The 14,761-nt window shown below is 46.9% G+C and overlaps 1 protein-coding gene across 7 annotated transcripts in view; it reads right to left on the bottom strand.

Moving 5' to 3' along the window:
- Positions 1–14,761, bottom strand: part of CHL1 (cell adhesion molecule L1 like) — a 128,904-nt gene that overhangs the window by 51,450 nt on the left and 62,693 nt on the right. For 3 of the 7 annotated variants that reach the window (XM_069028387.1, XM_069028380.1, XM_069028384.1), the window contains exons 1-3: positions 6,073–6,190; positions 2,965–3,153; positions 963–1,068 (exon numbers count right to left, since the gene is read on the bottom strand). In XM_069028387.1, coding sequence (XP_068884488.1) covers positions 963–1,068; positions 2,965–3,055 — 197 coding nt within the window. In that variant the 5' untranslated portion in view covers positions 3,056–3,153; positions 6,073–6,190. Of the gene's footprint in view, positions 1–962; positions 1,069–2,964; positions 3,154–6,072; positions 6,192–14,761 lie in introns of those variants that run through there. The other 4 variants (XM_069028383.1, XM_069028381.1, XM_069028385.1 and 1 more) reach the window with 3 other exon arrangements.

Below are 14,761 nucleotides of genomic sequence, written 5' to 3'. Positions count from 1 at the left end.
GAGAATAAATTAATGTCAGCAAAACTGTTGTTTTGGCACTTCACCAGTCTTGGCAAAACTGCCTTGCTCCAGGATGGAGGGAATATGGGATCCCTTCACCTAACAGGCACTCTCACATCATTTAAATACACCAGGAAACTTTTCATTGATGCACTGACAAACAGTGAACAAAGGGAATTTGTTATCATGCTACAAATCCCCATTCAGAGCTCAATTAAAAATTACCAAATCATCTTGATATAAATAAAAGAATGCCCTTTTAAAGTTTAAATTGTGTTGCAGAGAAAGAAGGGAAGGATTAAAGAGAAAAAATGATGTATAAACCAGCTATTAATTTAGCCCAAACACCATTCAGTGGTGAAAGCCTCGGGAGGAGCTTTTACTGTGTTATTATTACACTCTTGTTAATCACATTTTCATTAAAAATCTTCCTCTTTTCCACACTGGTGTAAAATGCACAGAGCTTGTCTTTGGCTATTTATTTGAATACCTCCTTATGTGTCTCTCTGTACCACCACCATGGCCCTGCTGATGTTAGGAACAGACAAGGCATCTGATAAAATGCAAATGTGGGGTTTGAATACACAGTTCAATGTGTTTGGGATTTTTAGGGTTGCTGTGGAAGAGGCAGAGGAGCAGCTGGGCCCCTTAGGTTACCATGACCCAGCCCATCTTTTGCAGCACAACCCAGACAAGATTGTTTTTTAAATCACGAGCTGAATTTGGCACGAGCCACAGAAATGAAACATCCCCCAGCAAGGAAAAGCATGTTGATACCTATTCACGGGGCAAGTGGAAGTGATGGAGCAACAAAAGCTGAATGGCCTGAATGGAAAGCCAAACCTTCACCCCGCCGAGGATGATGAGCAGGTTATTGTGCAGCAGCTCCTGACAGCCACAGCCATGTCTGGCAAAGTTAAAAGCAAGCTTGGCTTCTGTTTGCTTCTCCAAGCAGTACTCACGTGGGCTGGGGGTTTCCTCTGGCTTCACATTTAATGGTGAAGTCCTCGTCAAAGGGGTAGGCAACCTGGGTGTGGGATTGCTCTGTGATTGTTGGGAGCTGGGAAACTGAACACAAGGAGGAATCGGGTTAAAAGGCCATTCCAGCCAAACTGAGCTCCCCTTGAGTGGAGAAGGACAATGGCAGGATTGCCTTGCTCCTGCACAAAGTGAGGCTTGCCTTGGGAAAAAGATGAGCATCCCCCCCCTGGCATGGATAATACTGTCTGCTCCCCAAAATGATCACTGTCACTGCCTCGGCAGGCAAAGAAAGGCCTGGCAGAGGGACAGTGCCCACCCTCATTGCCCTCCCAACCCAGCCAGGGCAGAGGGGAGCTGGGACCACGCCAGAGCTAAAGCCAGAGCCCGGCGCTGTGGACTGGCAAATTTCTTCCTAGGTGGAGTCAGTACCTGGATTTAAGCCAGACACAGATGCACACACATGGATTAGCAAACTGCTGCCTCCATCCTGGATAAAACCACCAGGAAAAGGCACGGACTGCAAGGCTGGTTTAACACCCACCCCGGGGCACAGCCGCACGGTCACACAAGGAGGCTGCACCAACTTTTCCTTCTTTCTGACAGAATTAAAGTGTTGCAAAAGCCTGTGTAACAGGAAGGAGAATGCTCCCTGCAGTGGAGCTGGGGATAATAGGATCATCCCATTGTTATCAACAGCCAGGAGGAGAATTAACTTTGGCTCTTTGGGTGCTGCTTTAAGTCCCGGGAGCTCAGAGCTGAAGTGAAATGTGGTGCCTTGTCATATCATGTGGTCTCAAAGCTGAACACTTCCAAGCCCACCAGCTTCACTGATCAGAAACAACTCTTTCTATTAAAATATCAAATGCTTCATTAGAGCTAATTAAGGTTTAGGTGGTTCCCTGGGGTAGGTTCATAAAAGCAGTGGATGCCCAGAGAGTTTGTCCTGCACTTTACATCACAGCCCCACTTTGGCTTTATTGAAACTCAAGGAGCCACTGCAGCACCTTTCTGAAAAAAACCCAAAAAACCTCTACTTTCCAATGCAAATTTGGATAGTTTTACAAAAATATCCTATAAACTGGCTTGGTTGGCTTCCTCTTTTAAGGGCTATTGGCAGGCTCCAGAGTGCTAAGAGCTCATGGCAGACCCACAGGATGCCCTGAAACTGGCCTGTGTCCTACTCTGAAACCCTGAAAAGAGCCTAAATTTCCTATTCTTTAAGTTTACTTCTTTGTTTTTCCTCACTGTAATTCGTAAGCTCCAATATTGTTGAGTTTTGCTTTGTTGGGGCTTTTTTTGCCACCAAAACAACAAAGCAAACTGTCATTGTCAACCCTCCTGGTCCATTTATGTCTGAAAAATGCAAAGCTCGGGAGGTCTGGGCTGTACTCCAGGCAGAGGGGTCCCCTGGCTTTCCTTGGATTGTTCCCTGTGAGCCTCATCCTGTATTTTACACGTGTCCTGGAAGCTCATGATCCATGTAAAACAAGCAGTTTGAATTCATCCCAGGCGGTGAGGGACGGAGGAGCTGCTCCCCAGAGCAGCCCACAGAGTGTGAAATCCTTCTCTGGGGACCAATATTTGCCCTGAGACATCCCCCTGCTCCTTTCCCAGGCTGGAATGGCAGGTTGCACGACACGTAAGGAGGGATAAATGCACATCAAACAAGCTTCAGGGGGATTCAGAGCCAAAATGAGGAATTTAAGTGAAGGCCAAACCCAAACCCTCGGAGCTAAGTGTTGTGTTGGATGGCAAACACCAGATAGATGTTGTTAGACAACTTTACTGCTCCATTTAAGCAGGCCCAAACAGGACAGCTAAGTTCTTTATCGGCCCCAAATTTCCCAAAGGCCACATTGTGGCAAGATTAAATTCCAAATGGAACACAACTGGAAAGGAGGATTTAATATGTTTCCTTCAGGGAGAGCTGCAAAGGAATACCAAACAAAACAGCAAAGTGCACAGCAAATAGCTACAACTCACCTGATAATGGTATTTCAATAGCTGCTGCCAAACTCAATACAACGAAAAACAGGCATATGGTGATGCCTTTTGTGCTTAATAGCATCTCCATCACTCTTCTGTAAACAAGGAGTCCAAACAGAATGAGAGATACCTTATGCTTCCGCTCACTGTCACTTCAAATCAGGAGCAGGATGTGGAAGTGGGAGTCTAGTGAGGAGAACAAACAGCAATATTAGCCTGCAATACCAACTTGGGTCTGACAAGGTTATAAAATTAAAGCAAAGCTTCAGATTTGCAGCTAAATTGCACTAAATGGTCCAATTTCCTCTCCCCCCATCCCCTGGTTTCAAGAACAACCCCTGTTAAATTTCTAGCAATAGTACAGCTCTATTATAGCACAGAAGTATAATTATTTTTTTGTTGTTTGGCAATTAAAAGTAGGGATGGTTTAGAATACGGTGTATTTGTAATCATTCCAGTTCATAAATTTTTCTAATGAGAGTTGTGTAAGTTGGAAAGTAATGTAACAGATCTAATGAGAGAAATTTGGTACACTAATGACCTTGTTATAAATCTCATCTGTCTTTTATCTTTCATTTATGCTCAAAGAAGGACACAATTTCATTTAGTTCATTACTAAGAACCAGAACATGAAACCTTTGCTTTCCCTTACAGCCCCAGAACTGCTCTACGTGGGTTTTACACATTCTATTAGATATCCTTAGGTTCTGAATTACGAGGCAAAAATGTTGTGTAGCTGCAAAAAGGAGACAGATCCAGCTCTAATGAGCATTTAAGTGCAATTCATAGAGAAGTAAAGGAGAGAATTCTGATTTAGATTAGATATTGAGAAGAAATTCCTCCCTGTGAGGGTGGGGAGGCCCTGGCACAGAGTGCCCAGAGAAGCTGTGGCTGCCCCTGGATCCCTGGCAGTGTCCAAGGCCAGGCTGGACGGGGCTTGGAGCAGCCTGGGACAGTGGAAGGTGTCCCTGCCCATGGCAGGGGGTGGGAGAAGATGATTTCTAAGGCCCCTTCCAGCCCAAACCACTCTGGGATTCTGTGACTCTACAAAAGTGGGTGCACAGAAGATTCCAATCTCCAGCTTCATCCACGGTACCTCAGTCAATTATTAACCAGCACAAGTTGTGTTTACCTGTGCAGCCTCTACCACAGTGCTAAGGGACATCAGGCTCAGGAGAATTTACAACTCAGTTGTCAAAATAACTTGGAAAGAGCAATTTTGAAGACAAGGCCACTCTGCAGGAGCCAAGGACCGATGAGGCAGCCCAGCCCCGCACAGCCCAGCGAGCTCTGCCCCACAGGCAGAGCTGCACCAGGGCAACAACCCACTGCCAGGCTAAGCCTGGCTCACACACAGCTCTTGTATCTTTGCACATCCCACCCCGTTAATCCAGGGATCAGAAAAGCAATCCCGGGATCACAGGAAGCAGTTGGCATGCGGGGCAGCAGGAGGTGGGACTGTGGATGGCTGTCCCTGCTCAGCACAGCTGGAGCAGAGGCAGAGCTCAGCCACACACCCTCCAGTCCGTGGGGGTTTTCTCCTCATGGTTGCTTTTCTCTACAAAACACAGGCAGAAAGTGGAGATTTCCCTTTCCCCCAGCACATTCCCTCTCACACCAACCCCAAGATGAGCACAGCTTGTGCTGTGGCCCTCCCTCCAGGATGACTCCTGTTCACACATCCACCCATCCACGAAAACTTCCTGGAAGTTCACATCTGTGAGACCAAAATCCCCGGGTGAAGATTGAAATTGGCCAACGAGGGGCAACCGACAGACCCTATAATCACATAAGCCTCATTTGTTTAGAAATGAGGCTAAAAACCAGATGTCTTTTAAGTATCTTAGGCCCGGAGTATTTGCTGATGGAAGAACTGACTAATCTGCTTAGTGCCTTACTCTGCAGAAGGGCACTGGAGGGGACAGGGACAGGGGACAGGCTCAGCTGGTACCCCCAGGCTATGTTGGGTGTAAATCAGCCAGAATCAGGCAACACCAGTAGTTCTGTTTGTGGCAGTCGATATTCCCCCAGTTTGAGTTCTCCTGGCTCTGACTTGAGAGCAGGGGAGCTTTCCAAAGCTCAGCCTGCCAAAACCTGGGCTGTGTGACAGCACAGGGGACACACAGGACATGCAGCAGCCCCAGCCAGCAGCCACCTGATGGCTGCTGTCACTGCAGGATGGGGCTCTCCCCCTCCTCACCTGCTCCTGGCACACGCTCAGCTCCAGATCTGTGTCATCCACAGTAAAACAGATGCTCTGACAGAAAACCCTCTGGATGCACAATTGCAATTTAGGCTCATAAAACCTGACCAGCCTTGCTGCCTGCAGATGGTATGCTGGTGGCAGCGAGAGCCTCCTCTCCCTCATCTGCTGACAGCTCTGGGGACAGGAGCAGGCAGGTCAGGATGCCAGCCAGAGGCACGGGAGCTGGGATTACAGGAGGTGTGCAGCTTGCTAAGGTCGTGGGAAGTTTCCTTTAGATGAGTATTACAAAGCATTGCATGAATTCAGATTAATTTCAAGAAAAAAACAAGAGCACAGCTCAATCTCTTAACCAAACCAATTAGTTCACACCTTATTTTTTTTTCCTTCTTTTTTTTTTTTTAATGAAGTGCCAGAGCAAAGCAGCAACGTTCCAAGCAAGCAGGATATCCTTTATCATGTGGTGCAGCCCGACTTGCCTCTGCAGGCTGCTGTAATTAGTCGGCCTGTCTAGCACCTCACTCCTGTTCCCTGGCTTGAATACTAATGCTGGGGGCTGATAGCACCAGCATTTGGAAGCAGCCAGCACAGGGGGACCAGCAGTGCTGGACTTGGGCACATCCAGCAGAGAATTCCACTCGGGAACCTCCCTGCAGCTGCGTTGGACCTCGGCTGGCTTATTCTGAGGGGTTTCCATGAGGTGCAGTCCTGGGGTGATGTGAATCAAGCAAGAGGCTCTCTGTGGAGGTATTTACCTTGTGACAACCTCCCAGCAGGACAAGCCCCCTGTTGCTGTGTCTGTGTGTTATCCCTGATGGAGCAGCAGAGGCAATACCCTGGCTGTGACTGGGATTTTGGAATGCCAACACTTCACACACATCTCCCCCATGTGCCCCACTCACCGGTCTCTGCTCTGTTCTGGGCAGAGCTGGTGCTCAGCAGGCAGCCAGGTGAGGCACATCCTCCCTGCAGAGACCTGGGCCAAGCTCTCCACCTTTTCAAGGTGACATTTAGGCAGGGCTGCCAAGCTTCAGGTGTTTAGGACGCCTGTCACGCCCTTGGCCATCCCACCAGGCCTCAGGTGAAACTGCAGGGATCCTGATTAAATCCCCGAGCTTCCCCCTCACCTTCAGCACCCAAAACACGCCGAGCCCCTTCCTTAATGAGCAGTATCAGCCATCCCCCAGACAGCTCCATCCATCCTGGCTCCACACACAGCCACCCACCCAAACTTCAGGCAGCACAATCTTTCACTCCAGCGATGATTAAACTCCAAACCCAAACTTCTCAACCTGTGCCAGTTCCTAGCAAATGAACAATTTCGCTGCCTAACTAATTTGGAGAAATGACTGAGGGAGCTGTGCAGGCACTTGGCAGCCATGGGCAGGTTTCGGTCTCACTGGTGCCAAAGCACAGCTCTGTCCTTGGGGTAGGAGAGTGCCAGGGACCCACTTGCAAAATCTTGACCTCAGGAAAAACATAAGCCCTGCTCTCCAAGCTGGGTCAGGCCCAGAGTCCTGCTTTTCACAGAATTACAGGATGGTTTGAGTTGGAAGGGGCCTTAAAGCCCAGCCCATCCCACCCCTGCCATGGGCAGGGACACCTCCCACTGTCCCAGGCTGCTCCAAGCCCCAGTGTCCAGCCTGGCCTTGGACACTGCCAGGGATCCAGGGGCAGCCCCAGCTGCTCTGGGCACCCTGTGCCAGGGCCTGCCCACCCTCCCAGGGAACAATTCCTGCCCACATCTAACCCTGCCCTCTGGCAGTAGGAAGCCATTCCATGTTCTTGCCCAAAGTCCCTCTCCAGCCTTCCTGTAACCCCCCTTCAGACACCGGAAAGATGTTATAGGGTCTTCCCAAAGCCTTCTTTTCTCCTTTTCCCCAGGAATTCCACATCCTCCTTTGTTCTCACAAGGAGCACCACTTGCACCAGGGAGGGGGCACCAGATTGCCCAAAAAAGCCTTTCTTCTGCACAACAAATGAACACGGATTGCTGCAACAAATGTTACATCTGCAACCCCTCCTCTCCCTTCTTCTATCCCCCTCCTCCCTCTATTTCTATCTTTCTATTTGCTTTTCTCTGCCTCAGGCTTAAGCCAAGTAATTTGAATTCACTGCAAATACTTATCTGTAGCTCCTTACCTGCAATTCATTATTTACTGTGCTGTTCGGTTAATAGTAAATACTGATTGCTCTGAGGACAGCTCATTTGTTTGTTTAATGAGCTGCCTTTAACTTACACTGAGCAAATCTTTCAAACTATCAGTATTTCCAAGGAGCAGTGGAGTTCCAGATTCTTTTATTATATCCCCTTGCTTCCAGAGGGATGTAATAAAAATATTGGACAACCAAACAAGAAAAAAAGATTGAATTTCCATTTATCTCATCAACCTAGTGAACAATTTTCCCTACATGTAATTACTGCATTAAAATTGCTCATAAATAGCAGCAGGATGACAGCCAAAATTCCCAGATTACTGGTCTACCGCTTCCAAGAGAAATTATAATGCACTACTAAATATGGCATCAACCTCAGCTCTTTGGTTCCCTCTCCAAATACTCTAAGGTTTGGTCCTTGTTTAAGTCCTGTACAGCACAAATCTTCAGCAAAGTAATGGATCCCCACAGCTTAACACTGGCACATCCCTGGGCTAAACTCTTCACTAGCTAGAGCTGGGTTTAATTTCTCAGTGACACGGATGTTACAGGGCTGGTAAATATTTGTAATTAGAAATTACAGCCTCCCGTGTGGCGCCAGTTTTGGAACAACAGGAAGAAACTCTGGAAAAAAATTGCTGCCTGGTAGCAAAAATAAAAGTTTGGTTATTTAGTGATACCACACGGAACCATTAAGGTCCGAAAAGAGTTCAGCGCTACAGAGCACTGCAAAACCTTCCAATGAGTGGGGCATGGAAAACTCACCAGGTAAGGAAATGTGCTCTGAAGTGTTCCCAGAGCAGCTCCCAGAAGAGGGACAAGAGCCCTGGGATCCAGGCAGAGCCTTGGGGAGCTCCCAGAAGGAATCCATCACCTCCGAGCTTTTCCACACCACAGGGAGCTCCCTGCTTCACTAATCAGCTGGGAAAGGTGGGGATTTCTGCTGCATTTCTGCTATAAATGTACTGCTCCAGCAGCAGGTTTTATGCAGCTATAGATGGTTTTTCCCCTGAAAACCCCCCCATGTGCAGAGTCACTCCAGAGTTTGGGAAAGAGAGGGAATATTCATAAGGAGCCCATTTTAGTTCAGGTGTCAATGTCACCCATGGTTTTTCCCCTAAAAGATTTCTCACATCCCAGTATCAGTACCAGGGAGAGGATAACCTTCACTTGACTCTTTCCCCATCACCTATTTTGGGATGTTGTCAGTTCTTAAAAAAGCAGCCCATGATGCATATGCTGGAGGTGATTAAAATAATCACCCAAATCAGAAAGCTGCTCTTCCTTCCATGGCAAAATATTTCCAAATACGCTGCAGCACACAACAGAGATACTTTATTTCAGATGCAATTCCACTCTCAGGAGCTTTAGTGAGAAAGGTCTATGTACAATTTATCTTACCAAGGACTTCATAAACATTGGACAGCACATCAAAAGGAAAAGTTTTCAGTGTAGTTACGCAGCTTTAGCATTATTTCCCCAAATTTACATGTTTCAACTATCATTGCAACTATTGCACCTTCCCAATTTTGTAATCCATCAGTCTTTCCGTTTCCAAACCACAAAACCACTCTAAAAATGGAATGAATATAATTTAAAAAGAAATACACCTGCAAGGCTGTAGCACAATGCAGCAGTAAAACATTCAACTCAATGAAGAGAGCAATAGAATTAATTTCCCTGGGCCAAAGTGTCCAGGAACTAAGGAATAAATAAGGAATTTGGGAGCCCAGCTTGGCAGGTGCTGGTTTTCTGGGAGAGCAGGTCAGCCATGGGCTGGGCAGAGTGACAGATGGTGCTGTCCCCAGGCTCTGACCGATGGCTCAGTTTGATGCCTGTGTTGATAATGTGAAAACTCAGTTTCTGGTGTTTCTGCTGGACATCTACCCTGAGCTGAGGGGAAGCAGGAGGTGCATGAGCATCTTGGAATCCAAGTGTGTGACCCCAGAAAAAGGCAGCCAGCACCAGCGATCCATTTTCACAAATATTCCCTTATCTGCTCCCAGCTGTTCCCAACAGAATCCTAAAGTGCAATCCCCTCAAGTCTCATCAGATCCCACCCTATGCTCTGAAATGGTTTAAAAGCCAGCAATAAATGGTTAATAATTTCTCCTGGTCATCTCTCTGCCCATATAATGGCACAGCACCTGGGAGACCTGATTTAATCGGTTTTGTACATCTGGCAGCTGACGCACTAAGCACAAGGAGCACATTCCTTGAAGCTGTGCATGGCTGTCACACACACACAGGGATGGAAAGCTGAAGAAACGTGGCTTGTAACCTGCAAAGACTCTCAGGAGCCCAGATTTGCCAGCCCAGTCAGACCTGCTCTGCTGGAACCTCAAAATGCCCTGAGCAGCACTTGCAACAAAGAAAATCCAGGGTGGAAATCAAGACCTGGTTCAGCCTGTTCATGACCAAAGGAATAAGTGTGAACTGTGGATGGGCCATTGCTGACGACGGACACTTCACTAAACTTCAGTGGTAACATTATTGACACGGCACTTCCCAGGAAATTGAGATAACCATCCATCCCCCCGGGCACTCCTTCCAGCAGGAGCACACAAACCTGAGTGTCCTGCGGCCAAATCCCCCCTTGTGGATGCTCTTAAATGTGTCAGTAAATACCAACATTGCACTGATCTAAAGAGGAGAACAGCAGTGAAATGGGACACCAGGTGACCCCACAGTGGCTCAGAGGGAGAACAGAAATCCTCCCTCCTCCTGCAGCTGCCTGGGGACTTTCTGAGCCAGATCTCATCAAACCTCTGCTCTTCAATACCAACAAGCCTCTCCTCCATGAATTTAAGTACCTTTTTTTTTTTTTTTTTTTACTTAATTGCTTCCCTACCCATCCTCACTGAACATAAAACTGCTCCTTCTCCAGTTCATTTGTGGACTGGGTTAACTGGGCAGCAGCTCTGAGCCCTGGGAGCACCACTACAGCAGCTCTTGTGACAGACAAGTTTAGCTCTCTAGAGACAAACTGAATCTTTTCTTGAGTGGGAACTAATCCATATCTTTACACTCATCTTTTTTAAGCCTTCTCCCAGTTCTACTGTGGCACCAACCTCTCTTCCAGGGGAAAATCTGGATTTAATGTAGTGTACTTGAGGTGTATGTACCACATCCTGCAGCACAAAATGCTTGTGGAGACGTTCTGCAGGCTTCTGAGAAATCCACAAGTATTTAATTAGCAAGTTTCTAAGGTATTTAGAGTGGAATTAAAAATACCACGCTGAAATTTTAAGACTATATTCCTTCATTGCACTGTAAAGTGTACTTTGCATAATTCCAGTACCATAAAATAAAGTTCTTTACATATGTACACTTAGAGATGTAAGAGCAGCCTAATCTCCTCACGTGTGTCTGGTTTACCCCCTCCACCTGAAGGTCTGGCCACACATCTTTCATATTTTGTTAACCAAGGAAAACACAGAAATTATTCCAGCACAAGGAGACAACGCTGTAGCAGAGGAATGTCGTGACCTACAAATACCCAGTGACCATCACCCTCCTTGCTGGTCACAAACCAGCCCAGATCTGAGCTTTGCAGGCACACCTGAAAGCACAGCCTGTTAAAAATTCAAATGGTGTCTGAAGCTTTTGCCATTCTGCATTTCCTTGAGATACCGAATCTCCTAAACGAGCTTAGCACACTTCTGGCTGAAACTAGTTTTATATTAATTGAAGTTTTCAACAGCCATTAGGATTTCAGCCCATAGGTCAAGCATGAAGCAGAAAGCGAAGGACAGCAGCAAGTGGGGTGGGTGCGTGGGGGTGAGGCTGTGGCAGCCAGGCACAAAGGGAAGGAGCAGGTTGCACTTTGTGTTCAGACGAGACCTCCAGTGACAGCCTCTGCCAACAGAGGCCATGCAAACCCTCTGAAATTTCAACAGGAATTTGCAAAGGTGCCTGCTTCTTTTGTACACTCACTCCTGCCTCTTTCAAAACACATAATACTGGGAAAAGCGTGAGCTTTCTCCTGTTAATACGAACGAACGTGAGTTACAGCAAAGCAATGTCTCCTTGAAGCAGCCCTGCCTCACCTTGAAAGGCTCTCCTGGAAGCCAGCGCGTGCCACAGCCAGTCTGAGCCACTCCAGCTCCTGCTTGGAGCACATCCTTGGCACACACGAAGCCAGGAGAGCTCTGTGGACCAGGAAACGTGGGCAGGGATGTGCCAGGCAGAGCTCTGGCAGGCCTCGGGCTAACGAGATTGTTCAGTCAGCAGAAAGCTCAGGGAGAACAGCACAGAACACACTCCAAAGGCACAGCCATGGGCTCCTCGGGATTCTGCCACAGGAGGAATCCTGCACTCTCTCAGCTACTAAAGGAGGGGGGAAATTTACACACCCAGCCCCTGATGGGCTCTATTCCAGCCACAGGAACCATCCCAGTGCCAGGAAATTCATCTGACAAAGGCAGAAACCACTGCAGGGCACTGAGGGCTCCACTTGGTGCTGGTGATTCTCCCAGCGTGGGCTTGTGTTTGCTGGAGAGTTCCCTGTGCTGGTAACGAGGTGATGACACGAACAGAGGGGGAAAAGGGATTTAACAGAAAATGAATTACCTCTATAAACAGCAGAAAGCAGCTATTATTCCCCCTCAATCCATTAAGGATCATCTTTTCCTGCTGCATCACAGGCAGGTGAACTCACCCACAATGTACAACACTGGCAATACTGTCAGACGCCAAAACCCCTAAATCTGAGCTCCCTGCTTCATCTGTGCTATGCAAAATGCACACTCACAGAGCTTCTCTGCCTCTGGGAGATGCTCAGTGTATTCCCAAGACCGCAAGCAAAATATCCTGGCGTGCTTCATACAAAAAATCTTAGACCCCAAGAAAAACTTAACCCCGAAACTGCAGCAAATCTCCTCTCTCAGTTTTATCCCTGTATCTCAGTGAAAGTCACTGGGACACTGTGTATTCCTAATTTAAATGAATTGCAGCCAGTGACTCGTGACCACAGAGTTTCACAGCATGCAGGCTCTGTACTCCCTGCCTGCCTCTGATTCTCCTCCTTCTGTGTAATAACAGAGATTAGCTCTTTCAGCCTCATGGAGGATCTCCCCACGCTTGCTTCTCCCTAAAAGTCAAGGCCATTAAGCTTGCACCATTTTCTACATTGCCAGAGATACAAGGGATTACTTAGGAAAAAAAAAAAAAAAATCAAGTGAAATGTGGTGATTTCACACAGACACTGCATGGAAGCCTTTAAGGGTAGACATTAAACATCATCCACATCACTCTGAAATCCTCATGTGCCTGTCTGGACAGGGAGCACCGACTCTCACTTTGGGAATCTTGGTCTGATTCTACAAGAGGATCCACACTTCCCAGTGGGACTTACAGTCTGCCACAAAAGGACCACCAGAGGACTCGATTTAGGGCAGTAATTGTAGGATGTGGCCCCGTTTGTGCATTAGGAATTTGAATACCTGAGCAAATGGCATGGCATTAGAGATGCACGGATAATTCATCCTGACTCTGCATTTCCTAATTTCCTTGTTTTCACCTGGCATCTACAACAATCTCCTTTTTCCACTAAGAACCTCACAGCTCAATAAAACCCCCAATAAGCCTAAATAAAACCCCCCATTCAGCAGCCCAGCCCACCCAGGGGAGACACTCTTGTTTCACCTGCATCTTTTAGGAGCTGTAAAATCCCAAGCAGAGACTCACAAGGAAGATGGGACATGTTTTTGTCACGATCTCCAGGGAGGAAAGAGCTCAGAATCATACCAGGAGTGCCTGAGACATTCTTCTAAGCAGCATAATGCTGCAATTTATCTGGTCATCATTTTGTTCCTACAGCTTCTGTTGACGAAAGCGTCTTTTGGCAGAGCTTTCAGGGAAATCAAGTTGTTGATAAGGTGAGGATTATTTCTGAGCACAGCAGCAATTTTCTGCACTTGCTCCAGTAGTTTTACCATTGTAAGGGAAAAGCATCACTCAAAACACTCCAAACCCCAATGATTTTCTAGCTGCAACAGTTGCTTTTCTCCATTAATGCCTTTTTTTTCCAAGGCACTAAATCAAAACATCCGTCAACCACACTGAAGACAGCTGGCTGACAATATATTGAATATATCAACTGTAGCTGTGAAGGAAAGGGAAAAGAGACTCTGTAATTCTGTTTCTCTCTCCTCGGGATCCACATTCATCATGCCTTTCAGCACTGGCAGGATGCAGAGCAGCAGCTGTCAGTGACTGCAGCATCTTCAGGTGATCACAGGAGATGTTCCATCAGGCAGATCCCAAGCCCGGGGTGTATTTTAAGGCACAGCTGATCTTTAGAGATACAATTTGACTCCAGCTAGGTGGCTGAGCAGGGAACATCGAGGAAGCAACGCAGGCAGCAAAACACACTGTTCAAACAGCCTAAAAGCCTGGGAAAAATATGATTGCTCACCTGTTTCCCCAGTACCTGGGGAAAATTGTTTTGGAGGAAATTGGGCAAAACTAAATTGATTCCCTCAGCTCGTGAGGGGCTGATGAAGTATCCCCCAAAGCCAGACCAGAATGTTTAGAAACAACCCAGAGGAAGTGCCCACTAACTACACCACGGCAATTTAGGTCCCTCTTTTCCTTTACTTTTCCTTTCCCATGGCAACAGCAAAATCCACTCACCTAAACCCCACCAGCAAATATGAAATCTTTGTTTCAAAAGCTGAAACTCCTTCTAGTTCCCCACGATGTGACTTTATGAACAACGAGCACAAACCCAGCATCATCTTCCCCCAGTTTTGGAAAAAAATCAGCTCCACCTTGCTGGAAATTAAAGTAAATAAAATCAAATTAGAAGTGCAGCAAGCAAATAGCAGGAGTGGAAAGTTCTGCATGAACAATTAAAATCTGCTGAAGTTATGTAAAACTGCAAGGGGAAGCTTCACACTGAATGTCAAAGAGGCAGAACCAGGATTTCCTTGCCCATTTTGTCCATAATGATATGCACAGTGGCAGAAGTGCTTTCCATGCCATGTTTTCCATGATAACTGCACTACAGACACCATCCTGTCCATTTACATTCTACAGCATCACAGACACTGCTCTGCCCTTCTCTTAAAAAAAAAAAAATTAAAGAAGAAATTGTCAATACTGTTGGTCAAATGGTTTTTATCTCATTTGTGTCACATCGTGGATAAACTTTATTGCCCTCTAATCACTATCTCACTGAACGAATTCTGTTTCTTATAAAGACTAACCAGAAAATGGCCAAAAACACCTAAAAATACCACAGAGAGGAGTCAGTTATGCACAAAAACCGCACAATGCCTTCCATACACTTGTCTCTCAAAAATCTCTGACTGAACTTCTGCTCCTTCACGCCTCCCTGCAGCCCTGAGCCTGGAACGTCCCCGGAGCACAGAAAAGACTCATGGATTTACTCCTTATGGATCTGAGCATTTCAAAGAGCTCTCCTGACAC

This window comes from Aphelocoma coerulescens, chromosome 12, assembly GCF_041296385.1.
Source record: "Aphelocoma coerulescens isolate FSJ_1873_10779 chromosome 12, UR_Acoe_1.0, whole genome shotgun sequence".
In the NCBI taxonomy this organism is placed as follows: Eukaryota; Metazoa; Chordata; class Aves; order Passeriformes; family Corvidae; genus Aphelocoma; species Aphelocoma coerulescens.
Note: the sequence above shows the minus strand (reverse complement) of the source record. Positions and strands in the feature narration are given on the sequence as shown.